Source organism: Varanus komodoensis, unplaced genomic scaffold, assembly GCF_004798865.1.
Source record: "Varanus komodoensis strain SLA01 unplaced genomic scaffold, ASM479886v1 scaffold8, whole genome shotgun sequence".
Lineage (NCBI taxonomy): Eukaryota > Metazoa > Chordata > Lepidosauria > Squamata > Varanidae > Varanus > Varanus komodoensis.
Window position 1 is genome coordinate 31,830,847 of NW_025336481.1, and position 18,777 is coordinate 31,849,623.

Genomic DNA, 18,777 nt, shown 5'->3' on the forward strand with positions numbered 1-18,777 from the left:
GCATGTTCCATTGATTCAGAAAAGTGCATGCTTGCACCTCCTTCGACATCAGTGCATTCATTGGTGCTACTGGATGGAACACTTCCTAGTGGAACCAATGAAAATACTTTGTGCTCTTTTCCCCCTTAACATATTTTGTTTTCTTTGTGGAAAGACAACAGGAAAAGGTGGGAGGGAGATGTGGGAGGGTTTCAAGATGGAGATGCTGTTGTCTCAGCACACATCTTTCAACAAAATGTTGTGGATGAAGCAGAACAACTGCAGGGTAAAGCTTCATCTGGAAACACTAGTAAAAGTTCTTTCACTGGCTACGTTGTATCTTGAGTAATGAAAGAATCTCTTTCTTCTGAATGAGACATATCTGGGAGCAGAAGTCACTTTGAGCATTGTGCACAAATTGGGTTGGATACAGGATTGTTCTTTCACAAGGCAGCGGGAACTCCTATTGGCTCTTCTCATAGAAAACCTTTCCATATGAATTTTGGCGATCTCCCCTTCCTTTGCATCACAGCTTACCCCATTCAGCAGAGTCTGGGTCTCCACGTAGCACGTTCAGCAAACTATAAAGACTGCATGTTAGAAGGGACCAGAGAAGTCCCCTTTCAATGATGCAGCAAACCATGGCTGTGACCCAATGACTGCCAAGACACATTTTCTTAAGACGCACAAGTGTTCTTAATGGTAATCTGGAGAGGAACAGAGCCAGGGTGAATTGGACTGCTAATGTGACTAGTGGGATAGACTAGGAATCAGAGATCCAGGTTCTAGGCCTCATTTTACCATAAAACTCCCTGGGTGCTTTGGGCCAGTCACAGACCTTCAGCCTAACCTACCTCAGCAGGTTGTTGTGAGGATAATATGAAGGAGAACCTTGTATATTTTCTTGGATTCCTTGCAAGAGGAAAAAAAGGCTGGAACATAAATGTAATGATAATTTGCCTTTCAAGTGGATCATCTGAAACTTTAAAAAGCCCAGGCACTTTTCCTTTTCTTCCCTGAGTGGAGCTTTTTGTGCAACACAGAGCTAACTTGGTATAAATCCCGTTTACTTTGGAAATAGCCCTTCAGCATAGTTCACATGATGGTCCCTGAATGCTACAAAGGACAACAGACATCTGTTATATCATGATTAAAATCAGGACAGAGAGATCCAGTCCAGTGTGGAGCAGTTCATAATCCAGCTGTCGAACTTCTATGGGCTGTCTGTTAGTACAGCAGAACATGCTGAGTTTATTATAAGCAGGGATTGACTAATCCTGCTCAGTCAGTTGCACTTTCTCCCACATTTGAGTTAATTGCAAGTTCTTTCCATAATGCTTATGAAAAATGTGTGAAAATTTGGTAAGTTTCTATATAAAAAGCTGAACAAAATTCTCACCTATCCCAGATTGTTAGCCTATTTTCACACTTCTCTGGCTTGGAGACTGACAAAATTTAAAGTGGGAGAGCCATTTTCACTTGCCATTTTTGCTATCAGAGCTAAGCTGTGTGTCAGTCTTGTGTGATGTGATTCCATCTGAGACCAACAACTTCTTCCATTTTTCATGTTATTATTCTTCCTAATACAAGAGAATGAAACATTTCTAGATTTTTTTTAAAAGGCTGTAGGAGCATTAGAGATACTGTTCCTTCCAGAGCCTGAAGTGCTGGTGTCTCATCCCACAAGATTTTGCTAAATAGGCGGAACAATTTTGCCAGAAAGCTTCTCAATTTCTCTCTCTCTCTCTCTCTGTTGCACTATGCTTTAGTGTTTAACTATACATACCTGATAATGAAATTACTTCTGGAGACACTGGGATATTGCTACTACCTTATCTCTTACTGTTACTACATCTTTCCAGTATATTTCAGTATATGAGAACTCAACCTTTGGAATAATGGCCTATTTATTGTAACACGGAGAGAAAAGGAAAGTGTGTGTGTGTGAGAGAGAGAGAGGTGGGGGGAGAGGGAGGAGTGTGAGCATGCTACACACTGACACCATCTATAATAATTTTCCTAACTGTAGCTGTGTTGACAGATACTTACATACCCCATTGGATTCACAAGAGGAGCTGGGGCTTGGCTTTCTCCACGATGATCTCTGCTTTGGAGGATAATGGATCTCGCTGCTCAGTAGCTCAATTCAACCTATTAAACTTAGATAAGTGATGCTCCACTGCAGCCTTTTCCAACGCTGTCCACAGGAGATGCTTTGGATGACAGGTCCCAGTAGTCCCAGCCTATATGGACATTGTTCGAGAGTGATGGGAGTGGTTGACCAAAATGCCAGATGGGCAACATGTTGGAAAAGGCAGCTTTGCTGTCGGGATGATAAACAAGGAGACCCAAACATATACTCCAAGCAAATTTTATTAGAAGTCTATTCAAGGAAAAAAAACACAGAGACCCCTTGCATGTAAGAATTCAAAGTCAATTACCTGAAAGCCAGGTATGAAAAATTTGTTCTATTAAAATCAGATACAGAGTAGAAACAGTGCCTTTTTAAAATATCACAGGCAACAGACAATTAAGTCTTCCATCATAAATGGCATCAAAGATGAGTATTAATTTCACAGCAAAGGTGCATGCACATCTACTTTATAATGGAAAGCCTCTGAAATATAAAGCTTTTGCCATGAAATTTGCAGTAATAAAGGTAGGCTGACTAAAGATGTTTCTTTTTCTGTCATCGACATTTCTCCATAATAAAGACATATGTACAATTTTTAAAGATTTGGCTGGTAAAACCATATTATAACTCATAAAACTTTTGCTTTCAATGCTATTTTACAGAATTGCACTATCCAAATGTGCTTACACATTGAAGGGGGGCAAGTAAAGAAAGTGAGGAGATCGTGTTTTATTAGTGGAAGGGGTGGATTGAAGATCAAAATAAACAACTTGATTTTTTTCTTCAAAACTTCAGCAATAAAATGGCTCTGTACAAAAAAAAAAGCAAACATATGTACAAAATGCTACAAGACTACAAATCTGTGAGATCAAGTCCTTTACCACAAGAGAAATGCAGTAAAATATTTTTTTGCCTTCTATAAGGTGCCAGCAAATTCAAATCTTGACTTCATAAAGCCATAGACATGGTAAGCCATGTATTTTCCATCATACAGAATACATCCTATTTTTGCATACAGAAAACAAACCATTGTGTATTTGATACTATTCCAAGGATGAAAACCCACCCATGTGTACAAATTTCCATGTTTGTGCCTTTTTATTTTTTTAATACTATACTGCTAGGAAAAAATGTATCTCAGAACTGTTAAATTATGTGCATACAAATGTAATAAAGTAATAGCATTAAGTGATACTTTTTGTGGATTTCCTGTTCCTTCACCCAGCACTGACTCTGCTATAAGTAAACTGTGTACTGACTGTGTTTAATTGTTGCTGAAATGTCCTATGATAAACCAATGTTGAAAATTGGACTTCGCGACTTTGTTGCAACATACTTCTGATATAGCAGAGGGAATTCCTTGTTGATTTGCTTCCTAAAAGGTCATAATTCTGCATTTCCTCAACAAAGCAGCAAACATGTTTTCTTTTGGATAAGCTTTAGATGTTAAACAGCAGCACAAATTCAGGTCAAAAGCTGCCAGATAGATACACGATTGATGTCAGAAGTGGGAACTTGCACAGTTTCCCTGTACAAAGAGACACATGCTGTGTGAACACACAAGGAGCAACCACTTCTCCCTACAGAGAGATGCATGCATCTCTTTCCACTTAAGCCATCAATCGATGTGCAGACAGGAAGTGCGACCCGCTCATGTTTCCCGCATTTGTGGTTGCTATTCCCACATGGAGAGGAGATTTTTCAGTATGGAAAGATCTCACTGCATTGGGAGCACCCGCTTCTTCCCAGAAAGCCTCACTGCTTCTGACACTGATGGTGGAGTCCTATGCATGTTTGGACAGAAAAAATCCTACTGTTCCCAGCCAGTGGTTGAGGAAATCAGGGAATAGCAGGAATTTTTCCTGTCTAAATGTACACAGGATTGTGCTTTCAGATGTGGAAATACATGAAGCGCAAATTGCATTCCCTTGTTTATATGTGAAGCCCTTATTTTGGAAAGAAAGAGATTCAATCCATATATGACTCCCATTTGCCCAAATTTTACGAAATCTTTGATATCCAACTAGAAATCATAGCTTATCGAGTGTTTGTCTAATAGCAGTCCCTCTTTTAAATTATTCCTGCTTGAAATATTTTCCAAGCACTCTACATTGATTGCAAAGTGCATGGCCATAAAAACTACGTATTTCAGTAATGATCTTATATTGCAAATTGGTAAAAACAGGCAAACCTGTGACACAGCAAAACAAAAGCAATGTATGTTGTTGAGATTAAAAAGAATTTAACATTTAAAAAAACAGTTTTAAAAGTGGTAAACCATAACCTGTTCTATATATGAACTGAAAGCAGATAAATAAAAATATTTCTTAAGGACAGTACTGCAAATTCACCCAAATACTCTTGGTAACTCCTTGAAGTGTAATAATGTACCTTCCATAAAGCTTTTCATTACTGGTGTTTCAAATTAGGAGGAGCAGGGAAAGTTTGAATGCTTGAAAAATACGTACTATATGTTCCACTAATTCCTCTTGTTTCATAAAAGCTCAGTGATCCCATCGTAGCTGATACAATAATACTGCTGGCTGGCAGATGAAGATGGGAATGGTAAAGAGAAACTAGATGACTGCTACCTGGAATTGCAAAGCTGGAAAATAGAAGGCTGGTGGAGCATGTTTTCTAGCAGCTTGATATGCAGATGTGTTGCAGAGATGCAGCATAAATAAGTAGGAAAAAACCCCCAAACAAACAACATTTCACAGCCTCTTGACATAGTTTCCAGGGAAAGTACCAAAGAATTTTGTTCTTCTGGAGGTTCCTGAAAGTAGAAGTAATAAGTGAAACATGGCAATAGCAGTAACATTTTTTTTCCCTCAAGATAGCCTTAACACATCATTTTGGACACATGATTAGCACATTCAATTCTTTATAATTTGGAAAACCTGGAAAACATTGAATTACTGGTCGTTTTGAGAATGGAGGGAATTTCTGGCTTGTAGCAGGAAGCAACTGTTTAATGGAATTATTGCATTATGAAAAATAGGTGTGCTTCATTTAGGCTGGTTGCCAATTATATCAGTCATTTCTATATTAATATAGCAAGTTGGTCAACTAACTTTCCATCACTTCAAAGACTGTTGCTCCAATTCAGCAGTTCTTTGTGAAGGTATATCATTTTTCCCATTAAGGTCCCAAGATGAATGGGCATCCTCATTCGCATAAATGGAACGGAAAGATGCATGTGCATGTGAGCATGACAGAGAGGAAAAGAGAAAGGCAGCTTTTTCATCCAGGCTTGGCAGGTGCCAGTGTTGGATCAATGTTGCTGTGGGAGGGAACCCAGCTGAAAATGCTTCCATCTTTTTACTGCAAGGGGATTCAGGATGGTGGACACACACTCCCTCTGACCTAGCCGAACCTCCTGGGGTCTGTGCACCTTGTTAAGCAACAGACTCAGGGGCCAATATGCCTGTATGGCTGGCAGTTGTACTGCTCTACAATCAGGGGCTCAGGCAAGTTTGAATTTGGGGTGCTCACTGAGGGTATCTGCTCTTCAAAAATGTTGGAGCTGTTCCTTGTGTGCAACGAAGTATTTTCAGACCTTTGGACCAGGGGAATATTGTGCATGAAGGGATATTGTATATATACAAATATTGTACAGAAGGATTTTGTATGTGTATGGATATTGTGTATGTATTATGGGATTCAAGATGCCATAGTTGGTAACAGGGTTCAGATAACACAAGAAGCCATTGTGGGTTTTTTTTAACCATTGTTCAAATATTATTTGAACCAAGTTGTGGTATCTCACCATGTAAGCTTGGTCTTTAGAAACCAGCATGAGAAACAGCAGTTTGTTCTATAGTTTTTTTATACCATGATGGCTTCCCATGTTGTGTGAACCTAGGCTTGTGGTTTCCATGGTCCTGATATGCAATTACCACAGAGTCCCCTGGAAAGAGTGGCAATTGCAGAAGGCATTCCCATCACCCAGCCTCTATGTTTGGACCAATCAGGAAGAGGCAGGAAACACAGGCACTGAATGATGCACCTTGGAATGAATTTCAGGCACAGTGGCTGATGGGATATGTGCAAACAGTGGAAGGACTGAAAGGGGAGGATGGAAACCACAATCTAAAAGTTTTCTGAGCTGTCCCCAGAGGGGGTTAGTCTTTGTGCACAGATCTCATTATGTCTGTTTTGCAAGCCATAAAGTATGCTACCATAAAGCTATGTAATCTCTAAAGTAGTACATATATCCTAAATTTATGACTAAATTTAAAATAAACATACCCACAAACCATCCATCATCACATTTTTCCATCACATCAATGACATCTCCCTCTCTGAGCTCCAATTCATCTTCATTCCTAGGAGTATAGTTATACAGAACCTGAAACCTTAAACAGGACAAACGGATGCATTTAAAGAAAAAAAATGAGCACCTTAAACTTTCACGAAGCTAGAAGCTTGTTAAATAGTCCTTTGAAGAGTAAAAATAAGCTACTGGTAAAGTTTAAGAAAAAAGCAAAGTCAGAGGCAAGTCCCATTTTCAAAGCAATCCATAACATATTTGGGTTTAGTCTAAACAAAATGGACCAAATTGCCTTGAACCCAGATGATCTGGGTTGTGAATCTTTTAAAATTAGCTCATTTGAAAAACATGGAAAACTAAATTGTATAATAAATGATGGTTTGGATCCAGATTTGGGAATGTACAACTGGGTTGCCACATCCCCATGGCAGCCCCTCTAGTACCCTGAAAATGTTATACAGGTAGTGAGGGAACCCTGCTGAATTGGGTGAGCTGTGGTGTGTGGAGGAACATGAGGGATCCTTCGCTGAAAAGAACCTTTTGTTATCTGATCCCTTCTGTTCAGAGAAGGCAGATGCAAGATGCAACCCTACAGTTTAAAAAAAATGTTTTAGTGTTATATATGTGCATTATGTGGAAAAATAAGAAGGACTTCCTCTCAAATAACATTCCCCTTGAAGAAAATATAAGCTATAGCACTAAAGATGACAGATGAAGCCCTTCATCAGCTGCCCTGATCAGTCCACACTGCTGAAGCCCGACATGCATTGTGATTTATCAGCAATGGTTGGTTGCTCCAACTTCAATGGAGTGGCATATCCATTCCAAGTTTTGGCTTGGAATGTAAATTCATGCTGCTGGACCTATTTTGGAGCATATGGTTCAGTACCAGGGATAGCTCTTTAATGGTTCAGAGTGAAGCATGGGGCAGATACCCTACCCCAGTGACATTGACACCAACAGCCTCCACTGTAAACCAGTTCCTTTTGCAAGGTCGGTGTCTTTCTTTCCTGCTATGATCAGCACTTCACCAGCAATAGTCACGCTGGGTTTTTTGTGTGTAACCCTCAAAAGGTAAATTCACTTCCCATCCTAACTGGAAGAAGAGGAAGAAGGTTGCCTTTTAATGGATGGCAATATGAGTCATGGGTCCATGAATGAATCAATGGTAACAGTTGGAACAGACTGTAGTCCAGTTCAGTACATGTTTCTCTCCAGGGCACTGCCTTGCATAAAGGCAAACAAAAGCAAGCGCCCCGATAGACAGGGACTGCTTTCTTTTTCTACCAAATTAGAAATGCAATGCTGTTATTCAAATAAGAACTTGAGTAGATTGAAATACTTACGGTTCCCCCCCACTGTGTATAATTTCATGAGCAAGCACAGGGCGCTGTGGCTGAAATGAAATGAGCTGAAATGTAATAAGAGTATAAATTGTCACAAATTTAGGTTTAGTCTGTACAACATGCAGCCCTGTGATGGAACTCAGCTCACCAAGTGCTTGATAGTAACCCCCTTATACTTCTAGCCCCAAGACTGCATTAAATAAGGGTTTTATCAAGCAAATGATGAGTCATGGCACGTACAGCCCAGGAAGTTGCATGATGTGCAGGCTTGTTTTAGTGGCTCTCCAGACAATATCTGCTGTCATGGAAAAACAACAGCTCTTGCTTAAAGCATAAAAGGAAAGAACAAACGTTTGTATGCCTTCAAACTCATTTGCAGCATGTAAGCTTTATAAACCACATTTCTATTTAGACAAGAAAAATGCCTACAACTCCCAGTATTCCTCAGTATGTTTGAGAAGACAATGTTGGGAATTGTAGAACTTTTTTCCTGTCTAAACATGCATGGGATTGTCCTTTTAATTATCTTCAGCCTAAGTTGCATCATGCCAGAGAAAGCAGATATGGTTTTGCCTGTTGGCTCTTTCAAATGCTGCAAGTGTTGTATTGATTACAACACCACAGAACAAATGAAGAATGTACACTTTTAACCTGAAAGAGCACTCTCAGGCAAGTAGAAATAGTATCATTTTGAATAACCTTGACAGAACATGCTGCCATTCCTTATGATTGCTCAAGACAACGTTCTTGCAAATATATTTTCTCATGGACATCTAGCTGGCAACCACAGCGGGCTGTTCTGTTATTGATATCCTCCAGTCTTGGGAGAACTATGAAAGTGTTTTTAAACACTTTCATAGTGTTATTCACTATTCAAAGTGTTATTCCTTAGAGAATAAGAAAAACAAATTCTTAAAAGAATGCATATAATTTAACAACATCTAAGGGAACAAATTAGTAACCAGTACTGTAAAGCTAAACATAAATTTCCTCTCCCACTCCAGATTGGTATTAGTCCATCTTCTGAGCAGCAGACTTAACAGTTTTAATAAACTTTTTGCAAAGTATTGATAAATGGTAAGACACGTAAGGATATATAAACTGGATTTAGTGTAAAAACGAAGCCAAAATTCCAGCAGAATGCAAATTGTCATCTATGGATGAGGATGCATTGCTTTCCTCTTACCCACAAGGTTTATCATCCACAAGAGCAGCCCTAAGGTTGTTTTTATATCACTGTTTTGGAGACCCTCCATAATTAAGATGTACATGGAGCCTGATCTTATGAATGATTCATCTTTGATGGGCATGATTTTTTGTGACATGACGGGAATTATGAATGAAATCACACATACAGACTATGTGATTCTTTGCAAGGAGGTAGGCTGCATAAGGAGAAGATGCACATGAATGTGTACCAGGCGGTGTTTGTTCACTCTGGGTGAGCAGCCATGGGGATGGATCAGCATCTGTAGAGTTCAGCCATGTGGAAGCATCAATCTCACTGTTTCTCTGCCACTGAGAGCTCGTGTGGGATGAAGGGGAAATGGCAGACATATCTGTGTGCCTAGGTTCACAATATGGCTGGATTCTATAGAGGTCTGACAGCCCAAACCATTTCAGTGGCTCCAGTATGAAGGTTGTTGCTAATACTTGTCAGAAAATTGTAATGTGGGACAAGGTATGCAGGACAGTTCTACAAAGTGAGCCTGGTTGCCTGTATTTACTTGCAGCTCATTATCTTCTGTATCTATTCCTTCAAGATCATGGGGTGTTTGGGTGTCCTAGACCAGCCTTCCCCAACCTGCGTATCTCTAGATATTTTGGACTATGGGTCCCACCAACAGGATAAATGGTCATGATCTTGGGAGTTGCAGTCTGAAATGTCTGGAGGTTGCCAGGTTGGGGAATGGGAATCTAAAACACGTCACTTTTACAGTTATTCCAAACTATTGCATTTACTTAATGTTAATACAGGACATGGTGCAGTACAATTTGAGCATGTTGAGCCCCTTTGACTTCAACAGAAAAGAGTGGAAGAATGGTTCGTTGTTTCACTGAAACAAGGGGAGTTAGAATTGCTTCATTTTAGACAGTGCCCAAAATTGCTGATCAATTGAAAAATGAACCATGGAACACTGAACATCTTAAGCTGTAATTCTATACACACACTTAACAGGGAGAAAGTAGATAGGAATAGGATTGCACCACTAATCCCATCCAATAACATTTTCTTCTATGTGTAAACACAAGGTTCTTTTATACAATGACATTATATGAACCATGTTAACACTCATGCTTAAAAGACGAGTACTGAAAGTTACATATCTAAAAATATGACACCGGACAAAAACAAGATGCAACGGAGTTAATCTAGACTGTTTCCTTATCAAATGCTGCCCATAACGATTTAAGAACACACATGCAATTTAAAATTTGTTGTAAGAATTGCTGAACAGGAAATGCCTTTCAGCAGAGCAGAAGGCACACACCAGATACTGCATTCACTTTTTCATACAGAGATGAACTAAGTCCCATTCTTTCCAGTGGGTCTCCTCTATGTACACCCGTCTCTAAATTCAGCATGCTGTGGACAGTCCTGTGCTACACATGCTAATACGTGTGCATAACACATATGTCTTCATCATTTGTGTTAAGATTATAACTGTGCATTTAGAACATTTTCCACAAACTTAACAATCCACATGAGTGAAGCAATTCTTGATTTCAAGGGGATTTTAAAGCAAAGTGGATACTCTTTCTCTTTCTAACGTTGGGACTGGTATTTGCTAATATGGAAATAGTGAAATTAGGTTTGCCATATGCTTGTCAGTGGATTGTTGTTTTAAAATACTCATCTTATTTGACAAAATGCACACAACTTGCTATATGTAAAGGTAAATAAAGGACTATGGAAAGCTCTGAATAATGAGATTGGTTATTTGATAATATGCTTCCTGTATACCTGATCCAGCCACTAAATGCTATATGTCTCATCACCATCACTTAAAGCTAGGAACTGTACAGTATAAAGACCATTCCCTAACATACTTTCATCAGTGGTGCTTACTGTGAGTGGTACTGTCAGTACCACCATCAGTGGTGCTTACTGTCAACTAGGGAAAGAGATTGTACCTGTGGTCAGTTTACCATGTGTAAGATCGAAGCCAATGCCCTACCTTCTTCCCTGCACACTACAGAGGGTGAGTGACCACTGGGACACATGTGCACCTCAGGCTTACTATATTTGGACCAGGTACAGTGTCCTGCAATAGTCTTCAAAGAGAGCCCTATCTGGAGTGCAGGAGCCATAAGGTCATCCATAAAGGTTACTAGCTATGAGGAGTCCCAGGGGAAAGGCAGCAGATGGAGTTGGTGAAGAGGCCTTAGTGACTGACAGATTCAGCCTCATAAACCATTTGTCCACGTAGTGGGAGGTCATGGTGCCCCTCCATAGGAACGTTAAGTTTTTTGCCATATGTTTCCCAGAATGCACCGTTTCCTTCCCCCAACATGTACTCCACATAAATGAAAGCCTGTATGCATACAGAGATGTCCATATACAAATACAGATAACATCAGGTTTGAACATAAAAGGCGTGATTACAGACTTCTGTTTACAAAGACAGAGCATGGACAATTATTTTAACAGGAAGAGGTTGCCCTTTAATGAGGATGCAGTTCTCGGCAGATAGGCAAGGAAAAGCTGGCGCAAGTGACAGTCCTGGGAGAAGCAACGCTATGAAAAAGCATGGTGTCAAGTGAGTGCAGCATGCGTTACCATAGCAGCAAAATATTTTGGGTAGGGAAAAAAAAGAACATGCATTTGAAAACAAGAAGCGGCAGCAGAGACACAGATGGGGCCTTCTTATTTAGCCATTGCAATGGCCTCATAAGTAAGAGATTTTGAAACAAGAGGAGCTACTTAGAAGGGAAATGGGAGAAGTTAAAACACAGAGTTGTTAGAGAATTTGTTACTTTTCAGGGCTGTTTCATAGACAAGTGCAACAGCTTGGGGTTTTATGATCCTGCAGTCAAAGTATGCAAATTAAAGATAACCTCCAGCAGCTTCCATATTGTTATCACTCAAAACTTTCAGGTTTGAAACAGCAGCATAACAGAGAAGAAAAGCTATGAGAATGGTTCAAACATATGAATTCAAAGCCTAATAACTAGGTGCCAAATTCTTTAGGCTAGGGGAAACCTGGCAATGCAGTTTGGGCCATATGGTACCATACCCTATTTGAATAGCTGTGCCCTCGGACAGGTGAGCTGCAAGATCTCCTCGTGGTAACAGGGCTACGAGGAGGCTTGCCGATGACAAACATCTCTCTTTTAAAATCAGCCTGGAAAAACCGTAAACACTGGGTAAATTCATCTGAAAGATGAGACGGGCATTATTTTGATGTCGTTCCATTCTTGCTCTCAAGCACCACAAACTAGTTTTTCATCTCCAAAGAAGCCTTTCCACAAAAGACATGCAGATCTGTTAATGCATCCAGGCCTGAAAAACTATTGCTATCTCCTATAGCATATGCACACTGGCCTCCAACCTTACAGTTACAGTACCTATAGGTTTAGATTTCAATCCAGCCCAGGACACATTCCAACTCCGTACATTGTCAAAATGCATCTATAGAACGTACAGGAGCACCCCAAAGGCAAGCACACATCTGAACATTAATCACAAGCAGGAAATACTAATAGCTGACAGTGTAACGTATGAGCGATTGCTAACAGCTGTTGTGTAAGTGCTTGTTTTGCATGACTTCATAGGCAGGTAAAAGTGATATATATATGAAAGGAGATAAAGCAGATGCTACCTTAAATTAGATCTGAAAACTTGACTGAAAAAATGGGTGTGATTTTTTTTTAAAAAACTAATAAGACCTGAAGAGTGCTATCATATTTGAAGAAGTGCTGACATAAGCTTGCAGTTTTCACACTGTAACATTCCGAAAGCACTCCAATAAATGATTTGTTTTGATTAAAAGAGCACATGATTGATGGTTTTCAGTGGCACTTTACCACTACTCAGATACAGTATCTGTGAAAGACAGAGAGGGAAAATGCTAATAGGATTCCCAGCAGCATAAACATCAGGTAAACAACCTTCCTTGGAAGGGATTCCTAAATGGTGGAGTGGTATTTGTGCCACTGTGGAAACCTTGTGAATGGCTAGCTACTTTGGTTAGAAAAGAGGCTTTGATTCTCTCCTTGGCTTGTCTATTCCCACTGGGGCTTCCCAGACCCTGGGGAGGGGGGCAGCAGCTAAGTGCTTCTGTGAGTATGGGCAAGCCAGCATGCCAGTGTGTTATTTCTGGCCCAGCTTTGCTTATATCTTCTTGAACCATCAGTGGTGTAGCTCCTGGCAATGGAAATGAATCATCTTGCTATAACACAAAGAAAAATCCTTTTACATAAATGTTTGGTGGTTTGGTCTGTGTTCTGGTGAGATATCTATGGGTAAGTATACATCAGCATATAGCCTTATCATTAACCGGGCATATCTATCTATCTATCTATCTATCTATCTATCTATCTATCTATCTGATAAAAACCTACACCATAAAAGTAAATGGTGTTTTTCCATTAGATTTAATAGACTTTTGATGCAGTCCTTACTGTTCAAATTTATGTAGCAAATAACCCTGGAGCCTTAAAGGGGAATCAACATTCAGATACAACTGCGGGAGGTATGAATGATGGATGAGGCATGTGTTCCAACATCTGATTTTTGCTGATCTTTTAAAGTTTGGGATGTTTAAATTATCATCCACTGATTTTGGACAGTTTCATCGAGACCAGCATGTGCTCAATTGCACTCAGTGTATTTAGGACAGGGGGAATGAAGTGACTGAAGTACATTTAAAATACTTTGCTTCACAGCATTTTGCTCTGATTACATGCCTACATTATTAAACATTAGTCACCAGCACATCTGACATTTAACAATTAGGTTAATCGCCAAGCTTTTCATTTGTCAAGCATTTGAGAAAACATGCAGTATTTCATCATTCAGTAGACAAAGTTACCTTTAACTTTGGTGAACTTTTCTCCTGTCTGTATGACAGTTTGGAAAGGAGAGGGGGTGAGTGGGTAACAGCAGACTTGGAAGATGCCGAAACACATTCAGAGAAAGATGCTTTGGCTGAGTGCAGTGGAGGACTAGGAACAAGGCAGGAAGGAGGAATGGAAGGTGCTTGCATCCCACATGGAGGTGAAGCTGGCTTGAACATTTAAAGAGAGGCGACAATAATTGTGTGGAAGAGCAATTGCAATGGTAAAGCACAGAGAGGAATACTGTACCACCATCAGTGAAAGGAGATGCGCCCCCCTCAACCCACCCACAGACTGCGGTGTTCAGCAGGTTTAGCTCATTACCTGTAGAGTTACTAGAAGCACAGTCTGTGCTCAGCAGGAATGCTGGCTTGTTTTCCTGGACTGAAGAGCCCTGCTCCTTAATCTGGCAAGCTACATTTTAAATTCTCCCATATTTTAAATAATTGTTGAGTGAGACTCAGACAGTGACTGTGCATGCCACGTACATGCGTGGAAAAGGCGTGTTGCATCACAGCCGTTACCTGTAAGATCTATGATTTACATCAAGGATAGTTAATGCCTGCCATTCTTGGAGATGGGCTGCATGTTCTATTTTCAAGGCAAGGGCCTGAAGTGTATTTTTTTCATGGATTTGATCAGGCTCTTAATGACTGGACTAGATGAGCAGTCTGACTTAATGAGCAGACTGGAACAATTTCTATCCCTCTACATTAAATGAAAACTATCAGGGCCCTGAATATGTATTCCATTTTTATTCTGCCTGCTCTGGGCAGCAAAAAAATGTGTGTTCTTCTGTCCATCTGTCTGTCTACTTGCAAGCAACCTGGCAGGTCACAGTGCATGGCAGTGGAAGGCTGTTAATTTGGTGGGCTACACACTGTGCAGGACACTGAATACCCTCTTTAATTATGTCATCCTTTGGCAGCAAGGACTTCAGGGTTATAGAACACGCGTGCTCTTCAAGAGAGGCCCCAAGTGTCTCTTCTCTGTGAGTCATTTGGTTGGTGGGAGGCCAACTCATGGCCTTTTGTGCAGTGGCACCCAGCCCTGAAATCTCTTCCCCAGGGAAGTTAGGCTGGCCCTCTCATTATTGGACGATAGGCAGTTGGCAAAAACTTTTACCGTTCTGCCAAACTTTCAGTGGTTAATGCCACTCCTTGATTTCAGAAGGTTCATTTGCCCAGTTTTGTAATTCATGAATTTTGTCTGTTCTATTTTTAGTTTTTTAAAAAAATTGCTCCTATGGTTTTATTGTGAGCCTGCACTGAGTGGAGGGGTGTTTCAAAACCACATTAACTAAATAAACATGTGCCATAGCTGAGATATCACATCTCTCTAAGGAGAGATGTAACATTACACTGCCGAAACAATCTCAGCCGAACACTTGAACTTGAAAGCACTTTCCTCATTCTTATGAGTGAAACTATTGCAAATATTTGAGCACACTTTGATTAAAATTTGGTAGATCCACCAAATTTTGGCTGTTTCTTTTTTTCATTAATGGCTGAAGGGCGAATTTATACTGGGTGTGGGCAACCCCTGCTGTTGTGAGAATATTCCAAAGAAAGCACATGGGGCTCTCTGATCCGAATGTGGACCACTGCCCATGAGGAGGAAAGGATTCAGCCCTCACTTGGCCATTTAGAAGAAGAAGAAATTCTACTTGTGCTCATGCAGGCTCCCCCTTCCCCCTTTTTAATGCCTTGTGGGGACCAATTTTTAAGAGGGAGGTTTCAGAAGGGGGAAGGATTCTATTTCTGTTCACATTGTGGTCCTTGTATGGAATCCTGCTCCACATGATTACATGACAGTGAACAAAAGCAAGAGAAGGAGCTGCATGCTAAGTACCTAATGCAACAGGCACTTTGAATTAAATACTACATGGTAGGTTGCTACCAACAAGGACTGCATGAATGGGCCTCATATTTCATTGAATTAGAGTTATGCATCTCCTGTGTATGGATAATGTGAGACAGCACTAAGTTCAGTGGGAATTCTCAGAATGAATAACATCTTGGAAACCAGCAGGTTAAATTAGATAGCAAACTAAAAATACATGGACAATTTGCTGAAGGACTTATTGAAGGTTCTTGGGGCCAAATTGGATGATACATTAAATACATGATTGGATTTATAATAATAATCATATTAAAGATTAAATCATACCATATATTTAACCTTTAAAATTAACAGCTATGTTGGGGTAGTGAGAGAGCTAAAGCAGATAGGTATTTCCTTATCTCAGAAGCCTCTACCTGCCCAGAGGAAAACTGCTAACCACACAAAGAGCAGCTTCCCATCTAGGAGAATAGCTGCACAACTGTGGGGAATCATTGGGAAAATCATGTGGGTGTTAAAGGATCAAGAAGCCCTTCCTCTGTGCCATGGACCCAAGCTAGATTAGGACCCCCATGGTTGCTATTTTTAGGTAAGATGTGCCAGTGCAATTGCACATTTAATGTAAGTTCTAGGTTGGTCCAAAGGTGGATTGAGGACTATGCCTCCCTCACCAAAGGCCCCATGGAAGAGGCCAACTGTTTCTGCATTCCTGCTCAGAGCCAGAATTCATGGCAGCTGGAAGGAAGAACGGACAGACGGACGGAAGAACAGAAGGAAGGAAGGAAGGATTCAGATCAGAAGAGTATTATAGTACAGGTTTACATTTCTTCCTATCTCTGAAGGAATGGAATCAGGAATAAGAGAGGGTTGTGTCTTAGTGTGCTTTTACTCTTCCAAATGGCAATTTATAGTAGAAAGACACATGCAGAAATACACAAAATGGAATGGTTAGACTTGAATTAACAATGCCAATGCAGGAATTTATCTTAGGAAGTTTAAATACCTCTTTTTTAGTATCTGGTGCAATGTTCCCTTCACAAGGTGTCATAGGTTCTGTCTTAATTGTTACTGGTGATTCTAAATTGTCTTGGCCTGGCTCTTCCTCTATGTGAAGCCTCACCAGTTGCTCTGTTACGTCAGGGGCACGTCTGTAGAAACCTGAATTTTTACATTTTGACTGCCCTGGTTGGATTATCGATAGCAGCTCTTCACAGATTTCTTCTTCCTGCTTGTCAGTCTCCATCAGTGCTCTGAATAATGGCTGCTCTTTGCATACAAGAGGCCCAGGGCCTGCTATTCCTCGCATTTCTGGAGCCATGCCTGAGATGCTTTTCTTTTCCTTGATAGTGGGAGCTCCTCTCATCTCTTTGAAATTGCTGCGATCGGGCTTATGTGCTTGGTCATGAAACGGGGTCACTGGAGGAGGTGATTTACAGGTAGATGAAGAGAATGGCTGAGGTGATGTTGGAGATTCAGGGAAGGAGAGGAAAGCCTTTGGCGAGGCAATTGGAACAAAATGGCCATGCTCTGCTTGAGAAGTGATAATATCCGAGAGCTCTGGAGCACTCTGCAAACTTATTAAAGCTAGAGAGCTGAGTTCCTCTAAATTGGAAAGAAGGCTTTTAGGAAAAGGTGGAGGAGAAGGGGAAGATATGCATGGAGATGAAAAGCCAGGAGTCAGTGATAAGCATTCATCGGTGACAGCCAGAAGATTCCCTTTATTAGAATCTGGACAAGAAGAGGATCGATACCTGAGTGGAGGGGATGATGCTTTGGAATCCAACTTGAGAAATAAGGGAAAGCATAAGAATTAAAACAAAGTGAAAAAAAGGCATTGGGCTTATATATGAGTGTTATTTAAGAAAAGGCCTATGTCATCTTCTGGCCATAGGATATTATTTCATTGAGCATAAATGTCTGCAATCATTAGCACATGAATCAGAAGAGCAGAAAGCATATCTGAAAAGTGAAACTGTATCAGGTTCTTGCCCAGGGCTTAAATGTCAAGCATCAAGACAGGTCTGAATCACTGAGTTCACGGAGTGAATTTGATCTGTGAGAGCTATGGGCTTTACTGTCCTTTAGTAAGCCTCTGACTAATGACCCAGATGTGTTTACCAGAACTTCCCAAGCTTTAGCTATTATTATTTTGAAAGCAGAGTGGTGCTGTCTGAAAAAGAAAACACAGTTCTGGATTCCATCAAATACTAATGGATGTTATTCCCACTGGGCAATTGTGGGTTGTTCAATCTTTTCATTGCTTGATAAGGGAACCTGGCAGAGACATCTTAATACAACTTCACCCCACTGTTACATCCTCTGTAGCTACACAATGCATGTTTAAATCTAAAATTAATAACTTCTGCACATAATCATATCTCCCTTACAGGCACACAGCATTCAAATGCTACTTAGTGTACACCATTGGCAATCAATGTAAACAGATATACAAGTATTTTGAATATCAGTATTGAGTGATTATTGCAAAAGGAAATTTGATTGAAGTTTCCTTCTTGTAAAATAAAGGTCCTTTTGTAAGAATGGTAGAGTTGGAGTCATACGTATATCGCATCGGTGGATATCCATTGCTTCAATAAATACTGAAAATGTAGTTTTTGTTGTTATTAATTGTCAAAATGAAAACTTTATCTGAGAAGAAAAGAACTTTGACATCACTCTTAGAAGGGCTGACATCAGCTCTGTAAATATGGGAAGCTGCCTTATGAACCAAGAGAGACCATTGGTCCATCTAGGTCATACTGTCAATACTTTCCAGGCCTTCTTAGAATACCTGGAAGCCCAGCTGCCGCATCTATTTTCCTAGAAGGTGCCGGGATGGCACAACGCCAAGATGTCACCCTAAGAAGCTGCGCAGAGGGGACGGGGGTGGAAGGGAGAGCACCTTTTAAACCTTCCTCCTGCAAAAACTAACTATGTTATTTTTATGACATTCCCAGCTACTACCACCCATTATCAGTATGGAGGTGGGGAGGATTCAATGACTGTTGATGCTCGTATCAGACTCAATAGAGCTCTTTTGTTTCCCTCTGCTTTCCCTGCTTGGCCCTTGGCCAGGTAAAAGCGCTCTGGAACATACCCAGCCATATGAAAAGCTTATCTGCCTCTCTCCAACCCCCCCCCCC

The 18,777-nt window shown here is 40.4% G+C and overlaps 2 protein-coding genes across 48 annotated transcripts in view; both read right to left on the bottom strand.

Moving 5' to 3' along the window:
- Positions 1-2,200, bottom strand: part of PDLIM3 (PDZ and LIM domain 3) — a 43,907-nt gene extending 41,707 nt beyond the window's left edge. The window contains exon 1 of one of the 2 annotated variants that reach the window (XM_044455102.1): positions 2,033-2,200. Coding sequence is in view for 1 of the 2 variants with exons in the window: in XM_044455100.1 (XP_044311035.1) it covers positions 2,029-2,037 (9 nt within the window). In the remaining variant the exon portion in view is untranslated. Of the gene's footprint in view, positions 1-2,028 lie in introns of both variants that reach the window. The other variant, XM_044455100.1, reaches the window with a different exon arrangement.
- Positions 2,201-2,334: 134 nt separating this feature from the next.
- Positions 2,335-18,777, bottom strand: part of SORBS2 (sorbin and SH3 domain containing 2) — a 205,143-nt gene continuing 188,700 nt past the window's right edge. For 31 of the 46 annotated variants that reach the window (XM_044455085.1, XM_044455084.1, XM_044455082.1 and 28 more), the window contains one exon: positions 13,932-17,417. In XM_044455085.1, coding sequence (XP_044311020.1) covers positions 16,509-17,417 — 909 coding nt within the window. In that variant the 3' untranslated portion in view covers positions 13,932-16,508. The other 15 variants (XM_044455070.1, XM_044455071.1, XM_044455065.1 and 12 more) reach the window with 5 other exon arrangements.